Source organism: Centruroides vittatus, unplaced genomic scaffold, assembly GCF_030686945.1.
Source record: "Centruroides vittatus isolate TY-2023 unplaced genomic scaffold, ASM3068694v2 contig_452, whole genome shotgun sequence".
In the NCBI taxonomy this organism is placed as follows: domain Eukaryota; kingdom Metazoa; phylum Arthropoda; class Arachnida; order Scorpiones; family Buthidae; genus Centruroides; species Centruroides vittatus.
Window position 1 is genome coordinate 305,194 of NW_027122248.1, and position 24,157 is coordinate 329,350.

General features: G+C 30.7%; 2 protein-coding genes across 2 annotated transcripts in view; both read right to left on the bottom strand.

Annotated features, from left to right (window-relative positions):
• LOC136977170 (glutamate receptor ionotropic, kainate 2-like) overlaps window positions 1-24,157 on the bottom strand; it is a 72,416-nt gene that overhangs the window by 21,223 nt on the left and 27,036 nt on the right. The window contains exon 7 of the mRNA XM_067272616.1: window positions 2,476-2,679. Coding sequence (XP_067128717.1) covers window positions 2,476-2,679 — 204 coding nt within the window. The remainder of the gene's footprint in view (window positions 1-2,475; window positions 2,680-24,157) is intronic.
• Window positions 986-2,439, bottom strand: LOC136977177 (glutamate receptor ionotropic, kainate 5-like). The gene is made up of 5 exons (XM_067272626.1): window positions 2,032-2,439; window positions 1,820-1,955; window positions 1,554-1,666; window positions 1,347-1,450; window positions 986-1,139 (listed from the first exon to the last, which is right to left on the bottom strand). The coding sequence occupies exons 1-5, from the start codon at window positions 2,285-2,287 to the stop codon at window positions 999-1,001; spliced, it is 750 nt and encodes a 249-aa protein (XP_067128727.1). The 5' UTR covers window positions 2,288-2,439; the 3' UTR covers window positions 986-998.

Sequence of the window (24,157 nt, forward strand, 5' to 3'; positions counted from 1 at the left end):
ATTAAAACTGCGTGTGTGATGCCATCTGTTATGATTTTTTCATTAAAAAGCGTTTCATATTTTTAATTAATATAAAAAAGAAAAATGCTTAATTCTCAAGGTAAGGATGGGTTTTCTAAAAAATTGTAAAAGCTAATAACGAGTAAAATCGCCTTTAAGTCAAGTCTGGCCCTATTCGAGGTACGACACACGACCCCTTTTATCTCCCATCCCCTCGACCTTTAACCACCAAAATTTAAGAGCATCAATCCTCATAATACATAAACTTCCCTGCAAAAATTTTAAAAATTTTCGACAAAATGCACAGAAATTATTAAGCTTTAAAGAGGGTGAACAAAATCGTGTCCCCAACACACTAACACTCATACATACAGACTAACCCCATAATTTTTTTCCCCTGCATTTCCCGATGTTTCAAGGTCCCTCCAGTCCAAAAATTTAAAACTCTTGAAAAGTTATTTTTGACCGTTGCCATACTTTCCAGGCCCTCTTATATATAACAGAGGGAAAGTAAATGTACTGTACATTCTAATCTTTTTTCAGAATCGAAATATACTTATTTAGAAGAACTGCAATTTTTTAATCTTTACGTCTGAATTTATTGAGAAAATATATTATATTTTCACTTAATGTTGATCTTCTCGAATGGCAAAGTGAAGGACAATCATCCAAAACAGTCTTCTTGCGATAAAAAACTACGATCTGGCTGATAAAAAAGAATTTCTTTATTGTATGGGAAAATTTTGTAGATATTTCTAGATAAAACTTTTACGTAATATTTACATTTGGTGAAACAACCACAGTCTTCTTGCTCTTGGTCGTTTCCAATAACCACAGGACAGCTACGAGCAAGAGTGCTAAAATTAGTCCTGCCACATAACACATAAAAACGCCAGCTAAATTTTTTATATCCATTTGACGTTCTTCACTGACTATTCTATTGTCTGAAATTTAAAAATGTTAACTTTTGTAAACTTGGACATCATTTTAGAATAATTTTATATATTACCGGGACAATTATTGGTAAACCATTGTTTATTCAAAAAGTCCATATATCCTTCTTCTCTTAGCTTTAAGATAGATGATGTGAATTGTTTCTCAAACGGAGAACCTTTGGGCAAACCAAGACCGTAATTTTGCTGTTAAAATAAAAAGATTATAAGCAGATGGTAAATATTCGTATAAATAATTGATATAAGTATTAAAATTATTTTAAGAGACATTCGTCCTTATCAATACTATAATATATTGTTTTGGTAATAGTAACGATAACAATAACGAAAAAATAACATTAACGTCGTCTTGTGATAAATTGTTGAATATTATTAATGTTTTAAATAACTTACTAATCCGAAAAGTCTTCCAACTCGTTCGACATTGCATGGCTTCTGCATAGCAGTGTAATCCAGAACTGGAGAATCATATATAAATGCGAAACGATTCTTGTGACCTGAAATATTCAACTCACGTCGATTATTTTCTTAGAACAAAAGATATGTTATTGTTTAAGTTGATGTTTACTCATGCATCATTTCTTAATCAGTATTCATTACCTTCTGGCAAATAATACGATGCTCTAACTCTCTCTATGCCCACGAAACTATCGTTTATTAATGTATTATGCTTTTTCATCATCTTGTAAGCTATTTTATGAATTTCGTAGTGACTGTTGGCGAAGAAGTTTTCAGTATGAGAATCTCCATGAGTTCCAAATGGAATTGTATTAAAATTCACTAAATCTTCCAGAGAATTAATTTCTAAAAATACAGTATTTATGAAGAAATTCGTTTTAAAGTATTTACTTAAATGGTTTTATTACCTTGTTTCATATTCTGGACTGTCATAAATGCTGCTAATTTTGCTGTATATGCAGCAATAAGAATAACCGTAGTTAACCACCATGTCAGCATTACAATTCTTGCTGGAAGATTGCTTTTTTGTTCCAATTCTGTTCCCTAAATATATATATCAATTAACTAAGTTTTTCGTTATATAAATGCAATTGTTGAAAACAAATAATAGGTCACCTACAGGAGCTACAAGCGACGAGAAGCTCCACCAAAGTGCTTGTGGAAAAGTGATCCAAGAAGAATCTCCAACGCTTCTCAATTGATTTTCTTCTCTCCTTTCTTTTATTGTTAAAATTAGTTGGTGTTAAATTTACACATATAGCGAGCACTAGAGAAGTAAAAATCACCGACACAGCAATGGTAAACCACACCGTTGCTTCGAAAGGTGATAAAAATGCGAAATAATTTTCGGTAGTTTTGGCATTATATTTTGGCATTAATATAGTCAAACCTAAATCGTAGTAAGGAGCTGTAAAGATGATAACTTGTTGCCTTTTCCAAGATATCGTCAAGGTAGCTAGTGCCAAATCTATTTTCTAAATACACGAAATGTTTTACAAATCTTTACAGAAGATTAAACTATAGCATAGAAGTATTCAATAATATAATAATTTTCTCTCTATACCTTATCCATTAATTGTCTAACTAATCCATTCCACTCTTTTGTCTCCTCATTTTTATTTCCATATTGCTTAGTTTCATGTAATTTAAATTCAAAGTCATGCATTTCTTGTAACTTTAAGAGAAGGTCTATAAGTAATCCTTCGTATTTAGAAGTTATAGGATCGCCTTCTTTGTAATAAGGATTTTTCATTATAAAGGGCTCATCCTATAAAAATGTGTGTAAATTAACTAATACTTAAATAATATATGTATCTATCGTGAAATAAGATAATCAACGATAATGATAATAATAAAAGGTTTGTCTCCTACTAAAGTTATTCCAATATTAAGAGTTCTTCCGGAAAGACTTTGATGAGAGTTAGCAGGAGGAATTGTAGTTTGGCCAGGAAATATGATTTCTGAATTAATTTTCAATTTTTTCTCGTTTTCTAACCATTTTCCTACCTAAACATTCCAGTGAAAATATTAATTACACGTTAACACTATCGAAAGAATCTTGAAAATTATAAATTGCATACTTTAACGAAACCTCTCATTTGAAGATTTTCGATGTCAAAATTGGTGAGATGATGGTAACCAAATGTTGTGAACTTTATTGGCCCTAAACTTCCATTAACGTTGTTTAAATTAAGAATACTTTCCAACAAATTTCTACCCGATTTCCACTGATTGACAGAATCTGCGCAACTTCCTTTTTGGAAAGTAGGAAGTTCGAAAGATACTCTCTCTTCGTATAGAATTTTGTGAAGTCCGTTGGCAATTGCTAACACTGCATCATACACACGAGTGAAAGCTTGCTGCAAAATGCTTTTCATTAATTCATAAATATGAAAATTTAAATAATTAAAATAATTTCAATGGTTAATTTACCTCATTCTCTAATTGATTTCTCAAACTTTTTTTTTTTAATTGATTCATTAATTTAAAATATAAAATAGTGTCAGGAACCACAAATGCCGTCCCTATTAATCCGACTAAAGAAGATGGTACATATCCGTCATCGTCTGATAAGTATGTAAAGCTCTGTCAACAAATATTATTATTTAGTTGAGAGTTATTTTGTTAAAGTGTAATGTAATAATACAAAATAATAAGTTAATTTATGTACTTTTGTGTTGCTATTTACAAAATTAAAAGATTTAGACTTACGTATGATGTAATGCTATCCATAACCAGCCAGGTCCATCCAGAACGAAACATGTTCATTCGATCAGCTTGGTTTATAACAGTTTTACTTATCGTTATTGAACAATAAAGAATTATTATTCTGATGTCCTTTTCCTTATGAGAATAAGAGTGTTATAAAAAGTCACTTGTGATAAATTTTGATAAAAACTTTAATGTATACTGCGATTTTCAAATGAATCTAATCAATTCATTATATTATTATTATAGTAATAATAATAATGTTACTCGGTTAATCTATCACACCTGCATTTCTATCGTAACAAAGAAGTGTATATAAGCTATTGATACTCTAAAATTTATAAATATACTGATTTAATTCTTACCTTAATCGCATTTAATTGTTGTGTTATATCGAGAGATTTTGAGTCGGACAAAGGAAATCGCTGAATAGAAAGCAGCGTAATTTCGTATTTCGTAGCTAGTCTTTGAAGTTCCATTGTCGCATGAATAGCTGAATAAATAAATTTAATCAATCAATTTATGTTTTAAAAATTATGACATATTAAATTATGTATAATTTGCTACATGTGTTCCTCTGAGTTCAAACAATTCACATTCAGTTATTAATAAATAAAATTGTGTAATGTAATTTAATATAAGAATGTGGCTATTTATACATACAGTATGTATACGCAATTGGCTATTTATACATATAGTATGTATGCGCTATTATTACAATTAATATTTTGTTATAACTACACAATTATAAATAATTATAGTTTTATTTATTAAAGTTCAGTTACAACGTTGTTCAATAAAGTAATCAATAAATTATGAAGTATCGTTAAATCAGTGAAATATGGGTAATGAAATTTAAAGTAGATTGGTAGGTATACCAATAAAGTAAAATAAATATATTATTTTTTATTCTGTATTTTAATTTTTTTTTTTTTTTTTTTTTTTTTGTAAAAAGTGGTCTGTTTAGTGTTTCTCTTCTGACGTCCTTTGGATTTAATTTTAGTTTTGAATTTTAAGGTTTTATTTGATTAATTTGAACAGGGCTCGTTATTAGACTGAATTTGTTCTTCAGGTTCTTCTGTTTCAATTGTACAAAGCACACTCCTCTCATGTTGAAAAAGAAAAATTCCTTTTCTTGCATTGCTTTCTATTACTTTCAATTCCTCTACATATTTATTGAAGGTTTGCGTTCCATAATTAGACAAAATATCTGCAATAGTTTTAGTTATCGCCAGTGCCGTATTAAATTTTTCCCTATCCGATAATATTTTGTTGGGACAATCAAAATCATCAGTAAAGGTTTCATCTTCAATATGATCATCGATGTCGACATTTACATCATCTGTATCCACACTTAGTGCATTTTCAATTGAAATAATATATCTTGCATGAAAGCAGGTTTTTGAAAATATGTCCAAATTATTATATTGTCTTATCATAAGAATATGGCCACATGGTGCATTAAAAGAATTCCAAAATGAACAAGAGCATGTTTCCACCGATGTATTATAAAATTTTGATATTTTGCTATCAAGATTTTCCTCAATGCCATTATTTTTAATTCTCATTTCGGAGTCTAAAGTTTTAAATAATTTTAACTGCCTATGAAATAATTTTATTCCGGTCTCTGTGAGGGCTTCGGAACATCCTTCCAGTATCTTATTTCGATATCACTATCCATAATTTTAAAAACTTTTTGTTTATTTTTGGCTAATTTGTTATTTATTCTTGAATCAATACAGTTTATGATCACCTCGATACATAAATAAATTGTTGGCAAACTATGATATTTAGTTTGTATGTATTGTTTAAGGGTCAAAATGATCGTTCAATTCTGTTTGTTGTAGTGTCTCCCATTAATGGTAATTGTTTTCTAAAAGAATATACCCACATTTCTTTACAGCTATCAAAATTTTTAAGGAATTGTTCCTCAAGTGATACATATTTATCTTTTGTTCCTATAAAAACTTGTACAGATTTACAAGTTTCCAAAAATTCTTTTTTCTGCTCTTCATATTCTTCATATGATTGCGAATACAAGCATTTCTTGAATTTATCCAATATTTTATGCTTCTCGTCAATTTGGCAATTATACGCAGTAGAAACTAACCGTTTAATATATTTAATAACATGAAATTTGCAAAGTAAAATGGTTGCACTGGAAAAAATGTCTCTTATTGCTTATATTTCGGTAAAATCTTTGTCAATTAAAAAAACGGACGGATTGGTCGTACTTATTTTTTTAAATTCATTCATACAATAGATTAATGTTGAATATGTTTCTTTAGCAATAAATGCTATAGTTGCAAATTCCGATTTGTCGGTTATACTATAATAACAAAATCCTAAAAGTTTATAATTTTCAACATTAAACCCGAAAGAAACATCTATTTGTATAACTGGGCACTGAGAATTATTATAATTTAGAACCATTTCTGAAGAGGCTATAAACAGTGATTCCACTTCTTCTTCGGCATCTTTTTTTATAGCGTACACACCACCATTTTCTTCAATTTCTGCTAAAAATTCCATTAAATTACTTTGGTCTGTTTCTGTACTTGAAGGAAAAAGTTTTTTTCGCAAATTTTGAATGTCCTTTCGTATAAACTTTTTTCCACTTTTCTTATTCAAAACACTTGCAATCAATCCATCTTTGGCAGTAGATAATAACAAATCCGTTGCTGTATCATAGTCATTTTCATTCATTTTTTTGCCTCGCCGTAATATCCATATTCTTCTTTTCCGATTGTATGATTATGACTAAGTAACATTTTTGTTAGTGTCCATTTTTTATTTTTACCTCTATAAAAATGTATTTGTGCTGAACAACTCTTGTAATAGTAATGTTGATTCGGACATTTTCCCTGACATTTTGAAATTTGCTTAATTCCATGACAACATTTGTATAAAACTTGTTTTTGAGATCGAGTTCTAATGACAAATGGATGATAATGTTATCTGCAAAATGCATTAAATAGCCAATCGAGTATACATACTGTATGTATGAATAGCCACATCCTTAAAATAAATCTAAACTTCTTACGAAATCAAATCTACATACGATTATGCCAGCCCAAATAACTAAGGTTCTGTATTATCCGACGCAAACCTGCAAGCGAGTGTACTACTTTCGTGTACTATAATTCATAAAATAAAGTTTAAAATGATAATATGCATAAAATGATAATGTGCATTACAAAATGATATGTTTTTGTTACGTTTTATTATTTAACTTCAATTTGAGACAAACTATTCGTATTATAGTATAATGCACATATTTATTCTTATTGTACTGTACAGTAAGTATTACATGTATTATAAATATTGTAAAATCTGTTTTTATATATAAGTAAATTTTCTAAGGTATAAAAAGAGACTGAAAAGTGATAAAAGTATATTATATCCGTAATTTTTGATCTGAAATGGCCGATGCCATCCGTTGTACCTGTGTTTTCGGTTATTTGAAGTAACATCGGTTCGTATTACTTCGGATAATCCAGGTTCTACTGTATTTACATTATATATTTTAAACAGTTTCGTTAAAGTTATGCAGTAAAAGATTGTAATCTTTATTATCTAAAATATTTTTTATACACTGAGTCATAAATTTATGTTGATAGTAAATGTTTATTGATTGTGTCATGAATTAAAAAATATACTGTTATGACTAAAATGTTAAGAAATTTTTATTATGTAATTTGCACATTCGTAATTGTTATAAACGATAAGAAAAGTGGACTCTCTTACATTTGAAACGAAGCACGTTTTACCAGTAAAGCATACTCTTTGAGTTATGATTTACAGAATAAATAAATAAGTAAAAATTGGCTTAATCACTGTAACAGGCATATCTACATATGCCTGAAAACATCACTCCTGGGAAAATCGGAGGCAATAAATTTATGGGCACCCGGCATCAGACAGGCGTTGCACTCCCGTAGGAAAAGACAAGCAAGTTTATTCTGCTTTGTGAATTGCTCAATAGGCAATATGCTTACAAAAGGAATTATAAACTTTGTTGTTCAAAGCAAAAAATGGCATGACAGAGGCTAGAACTACAAGTACGCTATAAAATCTTTCAGATACGACAAAATGGAACAACTTTACGACAGATTGCTCGGGAACTGTGCTTACACGAATCTACAGTCGGAACCTTCCTCAGACTCTATAAAGAAATCGGTTCTATCGAGCCTGGATGCAGTAATGGCAAATCGCCAACGACTACTCTCAGAGAATTTTGCGTCAGCTTGTCATAAAACATTGACCTGACACGTTGGTGAAAGCTGCATAACTGTGGGGCGAATGGACAGGCAAATCTGTATCTCGATGAACTGCTAGCAACAGGTTATATGACATGGGTTACGGTTCGTACAAATGTAAGCGAAAGCCTATGCTGACGCCAGTTCAACAAAAGAAGCAGTTTGTATGGGCTAGAATAGGGAGACCAAAAATCACCGATTTCTGTGATTGAATATAAATTAAAAAGAAGCAAAACCAGAGACTGTCTCCAGTTTTTCTTTTTTTTTAATATTCGACTGCAGAATCAGTCTTTGAATAGAGAAATTTTATTAACACGCCAATATATCACCAATATATAGATCAATATACTGTATGAATAAATTTTAAAAAATAGCCAAAGTCCAGTCAATTTTAAACCCCATTTTTACTGAATTTGAAATATGTCGGTTAAATTGTAAATAGACGGAAGCTTAATGGCGGAGGGTGATTTGGTCTAACGAGTCGCCCTTTCTATTCCTATATAGAAATAGTCCTTTAATCGGCCCAACGGCCGATTAAAAGACTCACCCAATGTGTGTTAGATAAGCAGTCAAGTTTCCAAGCACAGTTTAAGTGTGTGTGTGTGTGTGCGTGGGTGTGTGCGTGTGTGTGTGTGTGTTGGTATTCTGGCATCAATTTCAATTCTGAAATCAAATCAATTCTGGCATCAATTCATATGATGAAACTGTCAATGCATAATGCTACCAGGCAATTTGCAACAGCATTGTAAAGTACTGTATTGGCTTGTAAACAGTAAGGGAACAAAAGGACGCGCCGACCTCGCTAATTGGATTCAAGGGTGATCCGGTCGTAAACAACTTGCCAGATGGTAAACAAATGTAAACGACGAATGTAAGCTTTACCCTCATCCGATTCAAGCAGATCTGGGTGAAAGCTGTTTGCAAGAAAGATCTGTAATTGGTCAGAAGTTCCCGTAGGAAAAGACCTTAAATTGGAGAGCGAAGGTGTTCTTTCACCAAACCTACATCAGAACAATATCTAGTTGTGCTTAATCCAGCAAACCAACTCGAGAAGACGGAGTAGGGAGGAAACTTCACTAGCATTTACTGTCATCTATAGCTCATAGATATCTACGATCTTCTAGCAAAATTTCGTCAAGCCGCACAATCCGCACGCCACTAGTGTTTGGGTTTGTTGAAAATGACTCCAAGTCCTGGCTGGGACGAAATTCGTCCGGTCTGAACCCAATCGAGGATAATTGGTGGTCCTAAACACCCTCCAAATGTCCTCGATTACGGTCGAGATGAGAAAACTCAAGCCACGAACGAAAGAACAGATGAAGACAGTTCTTCAGGAAGCGTGAACCAACAATCCACAAGATCTTTGCCAGGACTACGTCACATCCTGGGCAAGTTGTCGACATGTACGCTGTAAAATGGAATCCACGAAGTGATAATTATACGAATGCTGGATGTGAGTAAATTAATTGCCTTAGATTTTTCAGAGGAGAAATGCTTTCAGGCATATATGGAAACGCCTGGTACAGTGAATGACCCGAAGCAGAATACTTTATTTATTAAACGAGTTTCCTTTCAAATGCAAACGAGTAAAATTTTCTTTCCGTTTATAACAATCACGAATGGGGGTGCCCTACATTTACTACCACGAGAAAAGTATAGGCCTATTTTAATTTATTCAAAAGTAGACTTTTTTATATTAGAATAAAATTAAAAAATTGCAGTCTGGCATTGTGACGATGTCACAATAAGTAACATTAGATTTTTTACATAAATTTTATTTATTATTATTTTTTTAGTTTTATTTTTTTACCAAGAAACAACAATGAACAAAATCGAGGAAAGGAATTTAAACAAAATGACGAAATTAAAAAAAAAAATGATAACTACAAAAACTTATTAATTGGAGGAGAGTTTTGGGGATCCGATCAACCGACGAAAGATAATTTTGACAACCGATTTCTGCGAAAATGTATGGTTTCTGGATTATGCGTAGACCACAAGCGACAAGAACACTATCAATTAAATAATTAATATTAAATAAATTATTAACTAAATAGGTTATGGAGTATTCGAGTATCCGAGATCTGGTTGATATTCAACTTCGAGAAGTGATATTCGCTCATCTCTAGTTTCATTCATTCAGCCGCTGTCAGGCAAATTAATTTGAAATAAATAAAAGAATAATAATTTACGTTATTTATTTTCATTTAGTATTAGTAAAGTTAATTTCTAATTCAAAAACCCAATTTAGTTCCTAAGTATACTTAGGTCTTATTAATTTTCATTTAGGACTACTAAACACTTTTTAGTCTAAAGACGTTTCTTATTTTATAATTATTAACTAAATTATTTAATTAACTATTATTTAAATTATTATTTAAAGTATAAAACAAGAATACTAAGTACATTAAGCATTATTAAATATAAGCTTGAAACAAGACCAAAAACTCGCCTGCTTCATTATCTTCCGTTAAAATGGCAAAAGCATCCCATCCGTAATATTTCAAGATACGTATTAAGGCGTGATTCTGAAAGGTATCCGGAGGCGACATTTTTAAAAGCGTAGACGACGATTGGTTCAGAATCGGAATTAAAGATAACATCGGGTCTGAGGCCAAAATACTGATCTGCGGTATTCCCAATTGGCCACACACAATTTGGGCACTTTCAGAATTTAAAGACGTTAGTGGTCCGACTATCGATATCACTCGTTGATCTACTAAATTGCACGCTGAAAAATTATATGGGTATTTAATTTTATTAATAAAGTAATTTTAATATAATTTATATAAATTTACCAGCTCTAATAACTTCGAATTGGGTAGAAGCATTTTCTGTAATCGGAATCAGTTTCGTATTGGGTAATAAATTCGAATCTGAATTTATATTGTGTATAGCTAACCGAAATGTTTCTTTTAATATAGGAGGAGAAGACGGAAAAATAGCACCTGAAACGAAAATAAGTAGTAAATATTTAAATTATATTAAAGAAAATCTATAAGAGATATATTGAAATGAGTAGATTACTATTATAATACTTTCTACTATATTATCTATATCATTAATTAGGTATCTCTCACAATCTTACCGATAGCAACTTCAACTGGTACATTACCAACTGCAGAACAGAATAAGATTAGTACTAACAATGCAGATCTTCTCATAGTTAATTAATTTCACCTCTTAACGAAGCCACATGTAGATTCTATGAAATTTGACAAAATGTTTTATATCGTTAAACTTCTACAGAAATCGTGCATAGAAACCCAGCGCTGAACATCGATATGCTGTGTAGCTGCTGACGAACTAGTTTGTGAGGCTTGAAACATTTATCTTTATAAATCAATTTTCTGTTTATTGTTCGCTTCTTCATCATAAATTCACTCTTAATTAATATTAATATCACGGTTATTCAATAAACTTCATTTTTATTTTAGTTTCTAGTTTATTGCATGCATTGAAATTATAAGATTTTTCTGCGTATGTAGCAATGTCGTGTTATTTTTATGTTAGTTTTTAAAAAATATTCACGGTTTAATTTTTCAAACCACAGAATAAAGTTTAACATTTTGAGTTCATATAAATTTATAATATAAATTTATCAACTGAATAAACTATAAAGTCGACAAAAAATTAAGTCGAAAATCGATCATTTTTATACACGAAATTGTTTACATTTTCGGTTTTTCAATAAACTAATTAAGGACTAAAACATTTATCTTATGTAATTATCCCATTATAAAATTTTCATCACGTAATGTTTTGTTTAAACAACTAAAACGTACGAGTTATGTTTTATAAAGTTTGTTACGTCAAATTTTTTTAACGTAAATATAATTTTTCAGGTATGTAAACCATGTTTATATTACATAATATTAATGTCAGAAGTGTTATCATTTGTGCATTAATTTAATTGAAAGGAAAGTTAGAAAATGTATGCGCCTACTTAATTACATAGTTGTTTTCTTAAATTGCGGTTTGGCATAATTAAATAACAATTTATAAAAAGTTTCTAAACAAGATTAAAACTCTTAATATAACTAAATAACAAAAACAATTATTGAATTAAATGCTATAAGTAATATTATATTATTAGAAATTAAATTGTATAATTACTCAGTCTAATTTTAAACAAAATTACTGAAATAATAAATAATATAGATTTAAGTTATGTTCTAAAATATAGCTCAACGTGTAGAGAATTTTAATTAAATTTATATTTTATCGTTTAATAGAATTCTGCAAAGTAAGGATAATCTATACACATTATGGATTAATTAGTAAATATAGAAGGAAATTTATTATATTGTCAGATTGCTTTTTCCTTCATATAGATTTTCAATAAATACATCAGAAAGATATGAAGCGTAGTAGACTTAATTTCATAGAACTTTAAGGAAAGAAACTTTGCAACATTCTTCAAAGAATTGAATTGTTTTCCAATTCCAAAATTATTAATTAAGTTTTTTAATTAAACAAAAGTTAACATTTTTAATATTTAGTAATTCGGCCTTGTCATTTCTAAGTGATTGATTATACTTTCTAAATATATTTCATCCAATAAATTTATGTTAACTTTTTATCCGGTTTTAAATAAAAGTATGTTATTTTCTCAGATTTTTACGATATACATTTTCAAATGTTCCTGTTTCATTAGCATTAAATTAAGCATTTATGATTACATTTTGATTTTATGTTTTCAGAACTATTATCTCACGGATTATCGAATTACGTAGCTTTTAGCTTGGGTCTAAAAGCTAAAATTAAGTAGATGAACATTAATTTTACATCGTAAATAGTTTTTCTTGAGTTATGTTTTTAATTTTTCTATTTAAAATATCTATAATGCACGAAATTTCGAATTTGAATATTTTATACATAAAATTATAAAATTATTAGTACAGAGAACAGTTACATTTTTATATATACAGTATCACATAAGCAAATCACAAAAATTGTATATATTAAGATTCTGTTTTAGATAAATAAAAAGAGAATTTATTTTGTTATATATTTCTTTTGAGATTTGCAAATTTATTTTGATATAAATAGAGTTTTGCAAAACTTAAATTATAAAGAGAAAATATGATTAATAACAAAATACAGTATTAATAAAAACATGTAAACTGAAATTTTCGGAGAAAGTTTGATCAGTGTAATCAAATTCTAAAAAATATGAATTTTTATTTACAGTGTTAATAACTAAAGAAATGGTTTTCAATATTCTTCGTGAAATTACATTTGCTAAAATCGATGAAAGTGATGAATATTATATTTACAATCGACTCACTATTGACTTTAATATCAATAATCCTTTATATGACAATCCTCGTTAAAATATATCAAATTTGTCATATAGCTTATGTTTTTACTTGAAGAAACCTTAAATGTAATTACAGTAGAATCGTTAAGCCAAAGTAATTGGGGCACGAACCCGTTCGAATTATACGAAACACTCACTAATTTTCTGATGTATTTTTACGTTAATAAAAATATGTCTTTTCTCAATACTGTATACTGTAGTTGAATGAGCTTATTGTATTGCGTCAGGATGAATGACACTGGTCAACGTTTGAAAAGTTACAAATCATTTTCTAGTTTATTGTAGTTTTCAACCACTTTCACGTTAATAAAAACCTCCATATGAAACTAAAATTACTGAGTACCGGTTACGGGTTTGCGCTTCACCGACGGCCACGTGGAAATTTGAGGGTTTCTTCGTATATCTACATCTGAATACGAGCATTTTCCCACAGAAAATTCTCCGAGATGCCTAATCTCGAAGTGTCACTTGTTATAAACTCGTTTAGTTTGGAGGAAGAGTTAGTACCACGTGATATTCTCATCATAGTTGTGTCGTTATTCACGTAATGCGAGAATATATATGGTGAGGCATTCCCTGTAACAGAACGTCCATGTTATGCGTTGTCTTATAACATGAAACTAAACCGTATAGGAAGGAAGACAGAAAAATAAAGTACTTCGTTTTCTATTCCGATAACTTAAATCTATTTTGAAATTGTATTCTTCGTGTTCTTTTTCTCGGAGAGAGATTCATATTTTTTGACCATTTCGATATTAACCGGAATTTTAATCCGAAATTTGTAAGGTCTTACTGTATTAATTAATTAAAAAAACAATATTCTAATTTTCTGTTTCAAAACCGATATTTGACGAATATAACGATGCAAACAATGACATTTATATAATTTTGATATTGGTGTTTTGTTATGTTTTATTCATTTAATTAATAATTTATTTAAAAAGTATAGTAATAAACGTTCAAATAATTAATTAATTAGTTAAATTTAATTAATTACTTATTTGAACATTTATCCCTCTACTTTTCTAATTTAATCTAATAAAATAAAAGTGATAAGTGTTTCAACGAATCCCGATAATTAATATGATACGTTATCTAAGATGCAATAAATGTAAAATAATTTTGTATACCTTAACAAATTTAAATTTTTGTTCAATTTTTACTTTTATTATATTCTTGAATTATATATTCAGGTATTTATTATTTATTGTTTTAAATCATGCCAACGAATTTCAAAAAATATATCTACTCTATTTATATGCATAATACTTCGCTGAAAATCGTTACGGCACATTTTATTGTCACGAAGAGGGGAAAAAACAGAAAAACTGGCACCCAGAATCGATGAATCGCCTCGAAATTTTTGAATTAGTGAATGAAGCGACTGGAGGTTGAGCAAAGCGAAGGTCAGCCGAAGGAAGAGCGAAACCAGCGGTGAAAGAGTTGAACCATCCACTCTGCCTAGATTGAGAAAAGGGAGCGACGGTTGATCCCTGGCAGGAGATTAAATCATTACGTAATTTTTATTGTGAATAGTCGAGCGAACAAAGAGAATCACGCAACAGTGGAATTGAAACCATGAAAAATTTAAAAATGACTTTCGATCGATCCGAAGAAAAAAAAAAAAGATGTGTTTTGTTTTGGAATTCGAAGGTTGCTGAATTGCAAATATTAAAAAATTGCAGATCGGCATTGTGACAATGTCAAGATAAATAATTGCTAGTTCTTTATTCGATTTTGATGAAAAAAATCGAAAAGTTGTTTTTTGTGTCATATAAATAAAACCTATTTTTCCAAATAATTTAAGTGTGGAAGTGCATTTCGAAACAGATCTAAGATTTGTTTATTATTACGAAATCAGAATTAGACAGATAAAGGAATACATATTATTGATTTTTTTAAATGCATTGTCTATTTCGAAGTGTAGACAAGCGAGCGGGGAGTTGGACTGCTTTTTACTTTTCCGGTTGTTATGTATAACTAAGGTCCGGATTTTTGGGTGCTGCACCCACTCGGTTTTTGAAACGGGCAGTGTGTAAAAAGACAAACTACATCAATTTTAGTGCAGTAGGCCTAAAATTGCCAAATCGTTTAGCACCCAAATGCACCCAAAATGCAAAACTGCCCCCAAAACGGTGACTAGCATCCAAACGATATATTTTGAACCCAGCTTTCCCTTTTTTACATTTTCAGAGAATATGTTAACAATTATTTGTTTTTGGTGGTTTTTATTTATTCACTTGAGGGGAAAAAACAAATTCGGTAAACCGGATCACGTATGCTGAGAAAAAAACATACGATAATTAGCTTACTCTCTTCCTTTGTTGAGAGAAAAGGGGTAAAGCAGAATTTTCTGGACTAAACAACTAAGCCTTGGGGTTTTTCTAAGAATATAAACAGAATCTGCAACACGTGCTTTCTTTCCTAAGAAAAGAACAGTCTAGAAAATTCTGTATTGAAGACACCTTACTCTGACTTGTGAGCACAACAGTTCCAATTTGCTTTGTTCGGTGTCGGCAACATTAGAAAATGGCAAAATTGTCCGCATCTAAACTGAACATTTCAGCAAATAAGTTTAAATATGAAGGCGTATGCACAGACGGAAAAGTTCTCGCAGTTCCATTTGCGATTAGGTGATTTTGGTTGATGTGAAACACCAAGAAACGAAAATCAGGCGAGTTCGGAAGTGACACATGAGTTCGGAAAAGCGTAGAAAAGACAAACAAAAAAAAAAGGAGTTTTGAGCATTTATAGGGGCCTCGTTTCAAAGAGAAGAAGAATCTCAGAAGGCTAAAAATAAGTTTAACGCAGATTTAACGACCGCTCTTCTGCAGGCAAATATACCCTTATATAAGCTAAACAATCCAGCCTTTAAGTCATTTCTTCAGAAATATACGGGAAAGCTTGTCCCAATGGGAATACCCTTAGAAAAAACTACGTGAAACCAGTTTATGATCAAACAATCCTGGACGTTGTCGCAGACAATCCTGTAGTGTTTACACTGGACGAAACAACGGATTCCACAAGACGGTACATGCTGAGTGTTCTTGTTGCACCACTGACCGGATGCTATGCACAACCAACGTTGTTCAAAATGTACCAACTTGAAAATACGAACTCAACTACAATGTCCCAAGCTTTCAATGGCGTTTGCGTCAAATTGTGGCAAAATGGTGTGCAGTACAAAAAGGTTTGGCTTGTCGTTACAGATAGAGCATCTTACATATTGTTAGCATTCTCAAATTTCAAGTGTATCTGTAACAACCTAAAGCATGTGACTTGTTTTGCCCAAGCCCTACACCGAGTATGTGAACGTATTCGTGTAGAATATAGCAAGGCCAACGACTTCATTTCGAAAATGAAAATGATTTTTTTCAAGTGCCCTAGTCGGGAGTGACTGTACCAAGAAGTAATTGGACTGCCATTACCACCAAAACCAGTGGTCACCCGTTGGGGGTCTGGATAAACAGTGCGGTTATTCTACTGCGAGAACTTCAAAAAAATTAATGTGTTTATCAACGAACTTCCTCCTGGTGATTCTGCAGCCATCGACAGTGTCAAGAAACTGGTTGTTGATCCAGTAGTGACTACAGAGCTCTACTCTGTGTATTCGTGCAAGTTATCAATGGATAAAATCAACGAGCTGGAAAGACGTGGAACTGAAATGCGGGAACAGTGGAATGTTCTAAGTCAGGAGCTCGATGTACTGGACTGTTTTGCCTTAGATAAACTCTGATCTACTTTATCAAAAAATCCCGATTTGAAAAATATTTTGAATTGCACTGAACTAGAATTCCGAGTAAAAATAAAACATGCCCCCTTAGTCTCGGTCGACGTAGAAAAATCTTATTCCTTATATAAAGACATTCCATCCTCCGAACGAGAAAACTTCACTTTTAAAAACTTTGAAATATTACTGTTGTAAATCACAATGCTAATCGGACTGAAGGAGATAGAACAGCTCTACTAGTTAAAGAAACGCAATTGTTCTACCCATCTGTAAAACGAGCGCTACTTATCTCACTTGCACAGCCCTGCACAAGGTGCAGTATCCTTCAGCACCTTATGCAGGGTAAAAACTTGAATACGGTCAACAATGACAGAAAATCGACTTGTCCGTCTTTGTATGATGAGTGTGCATAAAAAGAGGGTTCTGGAAGCGAAAAATAAATTTAAACTAGTGCTAAAATAAGATCTAGATAGGATCGAATAGCATTACAAGTAATTACTTTTAGCATTTTCAAATGCTCAAATAAAACTATTTTTTAATAAACAATGTCATCTAATTCCCCCGGAGAAAATTCCCCTTCTTTCTGTATTAGGAGAGCATTGACTTTTTTAAACTCTCTGCCCTATAAACACGAAGAGGACCTCTTTTAGTAGAGCCATTATAGGTTTAGCCAGGCTCACAATGGTTAAAGACATAAGGCTTGACATATTCGTAGAGACCACCCCCGAAAAATTCCTGAAGATTTATCGACTCTTCCGAATTCAAACCCAAGCAGTAGATCGCCATCTTGACCGCTCGGCCATTCGGTAGTTTATTAAACTACCATGTGATTGAGAAGTCACCAAATGTAGAAAATGTGATGAATGACGCAAGTGTAATTCAAAAGTCATCAAATGATGCAAATGTGATTGAAATATCATCAAATAATGAAAATGTCTTCAAATGATGCAAATGTGATTTACAAATAATGCAAATGTGATGAAATTAGGTAAATGTTATTCAATGTTAATTCATGATATGAATTAAAAATTGAAAATAGATAAGTTTTTCATTCTAGTCTTTATTGATAATAATTTTAAAGATACATGTATAACACTTTAATAATTTGCTATAATTGCTCACTTTATATTTTCAGATTTAAGGAAATTTCGAACTTATAAAGGTCACTTTGTGAGAGATCTGTTAGGAGTTATGAGAAATAAGGCATAATTTGTATTTAAAAATTAATTTTAGATTAAATGTAATTTAAATTTATACTTAAATTTTTTTCACTTTAGAAACGTCATTATCGAGAATTAAACGAAGATTATTAGTTATAACTCGGTTTAATTTCCGATAGTTTGTCAACTACCTTATTTCACGTTTTTCACGTTTATTGATTTATACTTATCTCGCAATGCAATGCTGTAAGAGTGAAACTGTTTTTCAGAAGTATTACGATAAATTTCTTTTCCTCGTAAAGAAATTGCAAATAGTCAGATGACTTGGAAGTGGAGAAGAAAAATAATGAAAAATATTGGAATTTAAATTCTTCAACAAACACTATCGCAAGTATTTCTGAAGAAAATAACTTATTAGCTAGTAATAAAGTAGAAAATGTAGAAAATATAAATTCTTCTGCATTTGAAAATATACAAGAAAAGCAATTTGACAATAAAAATGCTTTAGTTCTATAAGATTATATTTCCTGTTGTTGTATAGTAAAAAAAAAAATATAGAATCGATGATTTGTTAAATAATAATGATATCAAATATCTTTTTTTTCTAAGTTTAATTAAGTTCAAATCATTTACTGTCACATTAATATTATAAGTTTACTTAAATATTATATTTCATTAAAATCGTGTTTTGCACAGTTGAGTGAAGAGTCTATCATTGCTTTTACGAAACAAAATTTATTATTTTAGTTGTATTTAAATGGAACTGCATTATGTTCTAAATTAAGTATATCATAATATTTTGATTTATAAAAAATCTCTTTGTCAATAAGAACAAAATTATCATAAAATATAAGTATAGATAGTATAAGAGCATTGTATTAGTTATTCTTCAAATTTTAAATATATTAAGAAAATATATTCAGTTAATTTGCTCTTGATATAAATGTTTTTTAAATTTTATATTTAAAATTTATATAAATTAATAATAAAATTGTACAAATTCTATAAATTTTTAAGACAATTAAATATTGCAAAATTATAACTTTTAATCTGATAACATTCAGTATGAATGATGGTAATATGTTTATTCGAAGACTAGAATAGAATCAATTTATTAACATAATAGGCAGTCACCTGTTACAAGGGGGTAAATAACATTTAACAGAAGATAGAAATCAGACATACGTTTACAAAGGATCTTTACAATTTATGAAATAGCATATGATATTTGAGACTTTACATTCAGAAGTCTTCTGATGCTATTATAGAAATTAAAAATTTCGTCAGTGGTAGCCTGATTAAACTTATCATACATATCGCTTTCATCACTTTGATTGACACTTTGATCTCCAGTGGTTTCTGAGTCTTGATCTTTATCGAAGTCACACCCGTAAAATAAATAAATTTTTTATATCAGTTTTTTGCAGTTTGGGCAAATGGAATGGGCATATTCTACATATTTACCTTCTAAAATTAGTCCTCTTTGATTAAGTCTCATCTTGGTGAAGAATTTTTTAACTTGAAAAGTTAGGTTCGTAAAAATATAGTTGTTAATAAACGGATAGTTGAAGAGGTAGTCATAATAAAACTTGTTTCTTCTATTACGAACATCATCACTGTCTTGAACTATAGAATATTCTATAACTCTGTGAAATAATTGGTTGATTTGTTGATTATTATTTCTGAGATAGTTGAAAACTAGTTCAATGGAAAAACCGTATTCATTAAGAATATAAGACAGTTGGGTAATCCAATTCCGATTTGTATTTAACTTCTGAGATTATTATATAATGACAATACAAGCTTTGTAGACAAATCCTCTGTATTAATTATCTTTTGTAGCCATTTAATGTAGGCTTTAAACAAGATAGTGTTTATCTTATATCTGTTAAATTCCAAGCGAAGAACGCTCCCTGGCGAGTTGAATTCTAATTGATATAGCTTACGTATGAGTATATTTTGAAGTTTTTCTAGATTATTAAATTTATTAAGACTCCAAATAGGAGCAGCATACACCGAAGCATTTAGCACTATGGAATTGAACAGTTTGAAATGAGTCTTATTATTTCTTATCTTTGCTTTAGAAAATAAAATTATCAAATTATTCAAAAGATTTCTAGATTTAGCGACAATGTGTTTATAGTGTCTCTCGAATGACAAATTAAAAGTCCATATGAGGCCTAAAAATTTCTTTTCGTTGACAATATTTTTTCATCGTAAATGTAGAAAGACATGACTTTTTTACACAGTCTATTCCTATTTCTAAAAATCGTGACCTCAGATTTATTGGGATTAATTTTAACCTTTAGCTTATTTAAGTATTCAGTTATTTGTAGAATGTTACATCTAAGAGCAACTGCAGATGGAGCAACAATGACTATGTCGTCTGCATAGGATAACGAATGAATACAAGTGTTATCAATGTAAATTCCGTCGTCTTCATTCGTAAAACAGTTGATCAGATCAAATAGGTAGAAGTTAAATAGACATGGGGATAACCGATCACCCTGCAACAATCCTCTGCAAGCTGTAAATGGATTCCCACATATATTCTTTTGTTTAATTATTATATTATAATTGCCATAAAGTTGATATATAATGTTTATTAGATGTTTGCTTGCCTCATGTTTATGCAATTTATCTTGGAGCAATTTTATACATACTGAATCATATGCTTTTGATAAATCCAGAAAAATAGCCAAGACTTTTCTTCTCTTTTTTAATAACTGAAGTTGTATTAGTGCCAGTAGAACAAATAAAGCCTTTTGTGTGCCTCCGTTCGCTATATAAGCATATTGAGTAGGATTGTGTAAATTGTTTGTTTTTGTCCACGTATTAAATTTTTTTGCTAATATGGCTGTGAAAATTTTTCTGAAATTTGATAGTAACGCAATTGGTCGATAGTTAGCAGGATCCTCTTTGTTACCACGTTTGTAAATCATAGATAAAACCACCTCTTTCCAATTTAAAGAAATTTCTCCATTTGAGTAGATATTGTTAAAGAGTCTAGTCAAATACTGTATTAAATTGGTAGGCAACAGTTTAATAAGAGAATTAGGAATACCATCGGATCCAGGGGCTGATTTGTTTTTTAATTTGTTAATACATTCTTGAACTTCATGGACATTAATAGTTTCATCCTGATTAAGCTGATGAATCGTAGAATATTCATTGTGTACATTAGACTGGTTATACAAGTATTCGTCCGAGAATTTCTGGAAATAATCAACCCAATCGCGGCTGATAATTCTTTGGTTAGTGTAACCGTGTCTATTCTGTCGATAATCATTAATGATTTTCCAAAAAGATCTCGAATCTTTTGCCTCCATTAATGTTTTGTTTAAATTAGACAAATGACGTTTCATTTTTGCTCTGATTAAATTCGTGTAAGTTTCCTTACTTTTTATGTAATTATTCAGATCCTCGGGTGAATTAGTTTTTCTAAATGCTTTTAGCCAACGCTGTTTAATAATTTTATGTCGATAGCAACAGTCATCAAACCAAAAGTTTTTAAATTTTGCTTTTCTGGTCGAATAGCGATGCTTAACCTGGCATTCCGATAATTTAGATATTAACCTCTGACAGTTCGCAATAGGATCGTTGTTTTCCTCTTGCAATAAAAGTTCGTCAATTATGGATTTGGAGCTAGTTAGCCATTTCTGCATGTTAAACTTTAGATGATAGTTCTTTTTATTTTTAGATAGTTGAGCCTCTCTGTGAAATTTTATCATGGATTTGTCGTTTAGTATTTCAAGCTGCATCGGGAAATGATCAGATGAGTCTTCATTTAAAACCGGTTAGAGTGATGCACTGATCGATTAGTTTCCGAACATATTATGTAATCGACTATTGATTTTTTATTGTCGCATAGAAATGTGAATTCCGAAGGGACGTCGCCGTTTAGTCTGCCGTTTAATATAATAAGTTGATTTTCTTGCACGAAGTCCAATAATATTTTGCCATCGCAATTTAACTATTTATCTTTAGATTTTCTTGCATTGCTTATATTTTCATAATTTTGGTAAAATTTAGTGTTCATAGTTTCACCAATACGGGAATTAAAATCTCCACCAATAATCCAACGCCGAGTTAAAAATGCCCATCTATTTAGGTGGTGTTGAATTGCCGCAAGGATTGACTTCTTATCACTGGAAGGTGTGAGGTATGTGACTATTGTTCCTAAGTAATATTCATTACACTCAGAATTGAGCTTTTCATTTAGTTTTATGATCGCCACTATATAATACGACGTTGTATGTTGATATATGATAAGCCCAAAAGTTTTCTTAACTAAAAGTAAAATTCCGCCAGAGGGACGACCGTGTTTACTCAATCTATGAGTTCCACTGAATGCCATGAAATTATCAGCTTCTAAAAAGTTTTTTTCCGTTGTACTTAAATTTATTAACCAAGTTTCAATAATTCCAATTACCACGTTTAAGTTCATAAAGTATGCAAATTATTTTTCAAACCCTGACAATTCCAAAAGCAGATTGAAGTTTTGTCGTGTCTTCCATTAGCTGCTGATTCTGTATTTTCACTACAGTTATTACTGTCGAGCATGGAATCATCGACAACTCCTTTATCGTTTTTGAGTGTTGTCCAAGGATTATCATTAATGTTACATTAGTAGTAGTAATTGTATTATTTGTATCATCTAGATTGCGTGGTCTAAAAAATGGTTAATTGGAATAATTTCGTTAGTATTCATATCCAGAGAATATTTAAGGTGATTTTTTATGAAGTAATCGTCTTTAACCGTTAATTTAGTATCGACAGAAAATTCTGTTTTGATTTTACTAATAAGATATTTTCTTCTGATTCTAGATCTATAGCCTAAATCTGACTTCATGATAATTTTAGTAGTCTCTTTTTCAAAATTGGATTTTTTCTGCCAGAATTGTTTGAGAATGAGATTTCTATCTTTAACCGATACTAAGACTATTTTTATTAGGTGATTATTTAAACTGCTTTTTCCTAGTGGAATTAACTTTTCAATTTCTATATTTTTTAGATTGAGCTCTAACTCAATGAATTCACTAAATTCCTTTAGCTTATTATTCGATTTAAAAGGAAAATTTATCACTATAAGATTTTTATTGTTATTTTCATTATGAATTCTATCCAATTCGAACTCAAACGTACCTTTTAAATGCAGAAATGGCTTCGTTTTTTCTTCACATATGAGGATCTTCTGATCAATGGTTTATGTCTTGTTTAATTTTGATATTTTCTTGCTGTATACGGCTTATTTCCTGTTTGATAGAACTGATTTCCTGATTTAATGACTCAAATTTACTCTGGATTAGCTCCTAGATTGATTTTAGAGAATACTCTGGTTCATTTTCGCGGATTTGATCAAACTGATCTGATGACTCAAAATAATCAATGATCTTGGATTTTCTCGTCGTGTCTCTAATTTCTCTTATTTCTTCGTCAAATATGTCATCTTCACTTATTAATTCTATTAAATGACTAGTGTTATCTGAACTGGGTACAAGTACCTTTTTAGGACGTCCACGCCTCTTCTCGCATGGCTTGACTCGAGCCGGGAGGAGAATGTTGCAACGGGCCAGGGTTAATTTCTATTCCGGCCATAATCAACAGTATTAGTATCAAATTCAACGACGGAAAGAACATTAACAAGCCGAGAAACGTTGAGTTACAATTTAGGTTAACACGACGCTCCACCACTGAACACACAAGGTCAAACAAAAAAGTCACCAGCAACGACCCTTATTCGAAGACTACAACAATGTTGTTTCCTGTTACCTGCCAATTACAAAAATGCATTTCGGCTATTCGTGTGACCCTGTTGAGATGGCTAAAGCATGTAATGTGATAATGAATGAGATAAAACTGTGCTCCAATAAATCTTGCAAATCTTTGCACCAATTACCACAAGTATTAACTTGTGGTAATTGGTGGATATTGTTTTACTTTTTAAAGTTTTGATAAGGATATTTTGATTTGATAATTTGTCATACTAGAAATATTTTTACCAATAAGCTACATAAATTATTAAAATCACTGAACATAATTACATTTTATAATAACTTTATTAA

Bases quoted from the DNA above. Each gene is read 5' to 3' on its own strand.
- LOC136977177 (XM_067272626.1), bottom strand. From the start codon at position 2,287: ATGCCAAAATATAATGCCAAAACTACCGAAAATTATTTCGCATTTTTA. The intron at 1,956-2,031 runs GTAGGTGACCTA...ATATATATTTAG, and splicing joins TCTCGTCGCTTGTAGCTCCT to GGAACAGAATTGGAACAAAA. The intron at 1,451-1,553 runs GTAATGAATACT...TGAATATTTCAG, and splicing joins ATCGTATTATTTGCCAGAAG to GTCACAAGAATCGTTTCGCA.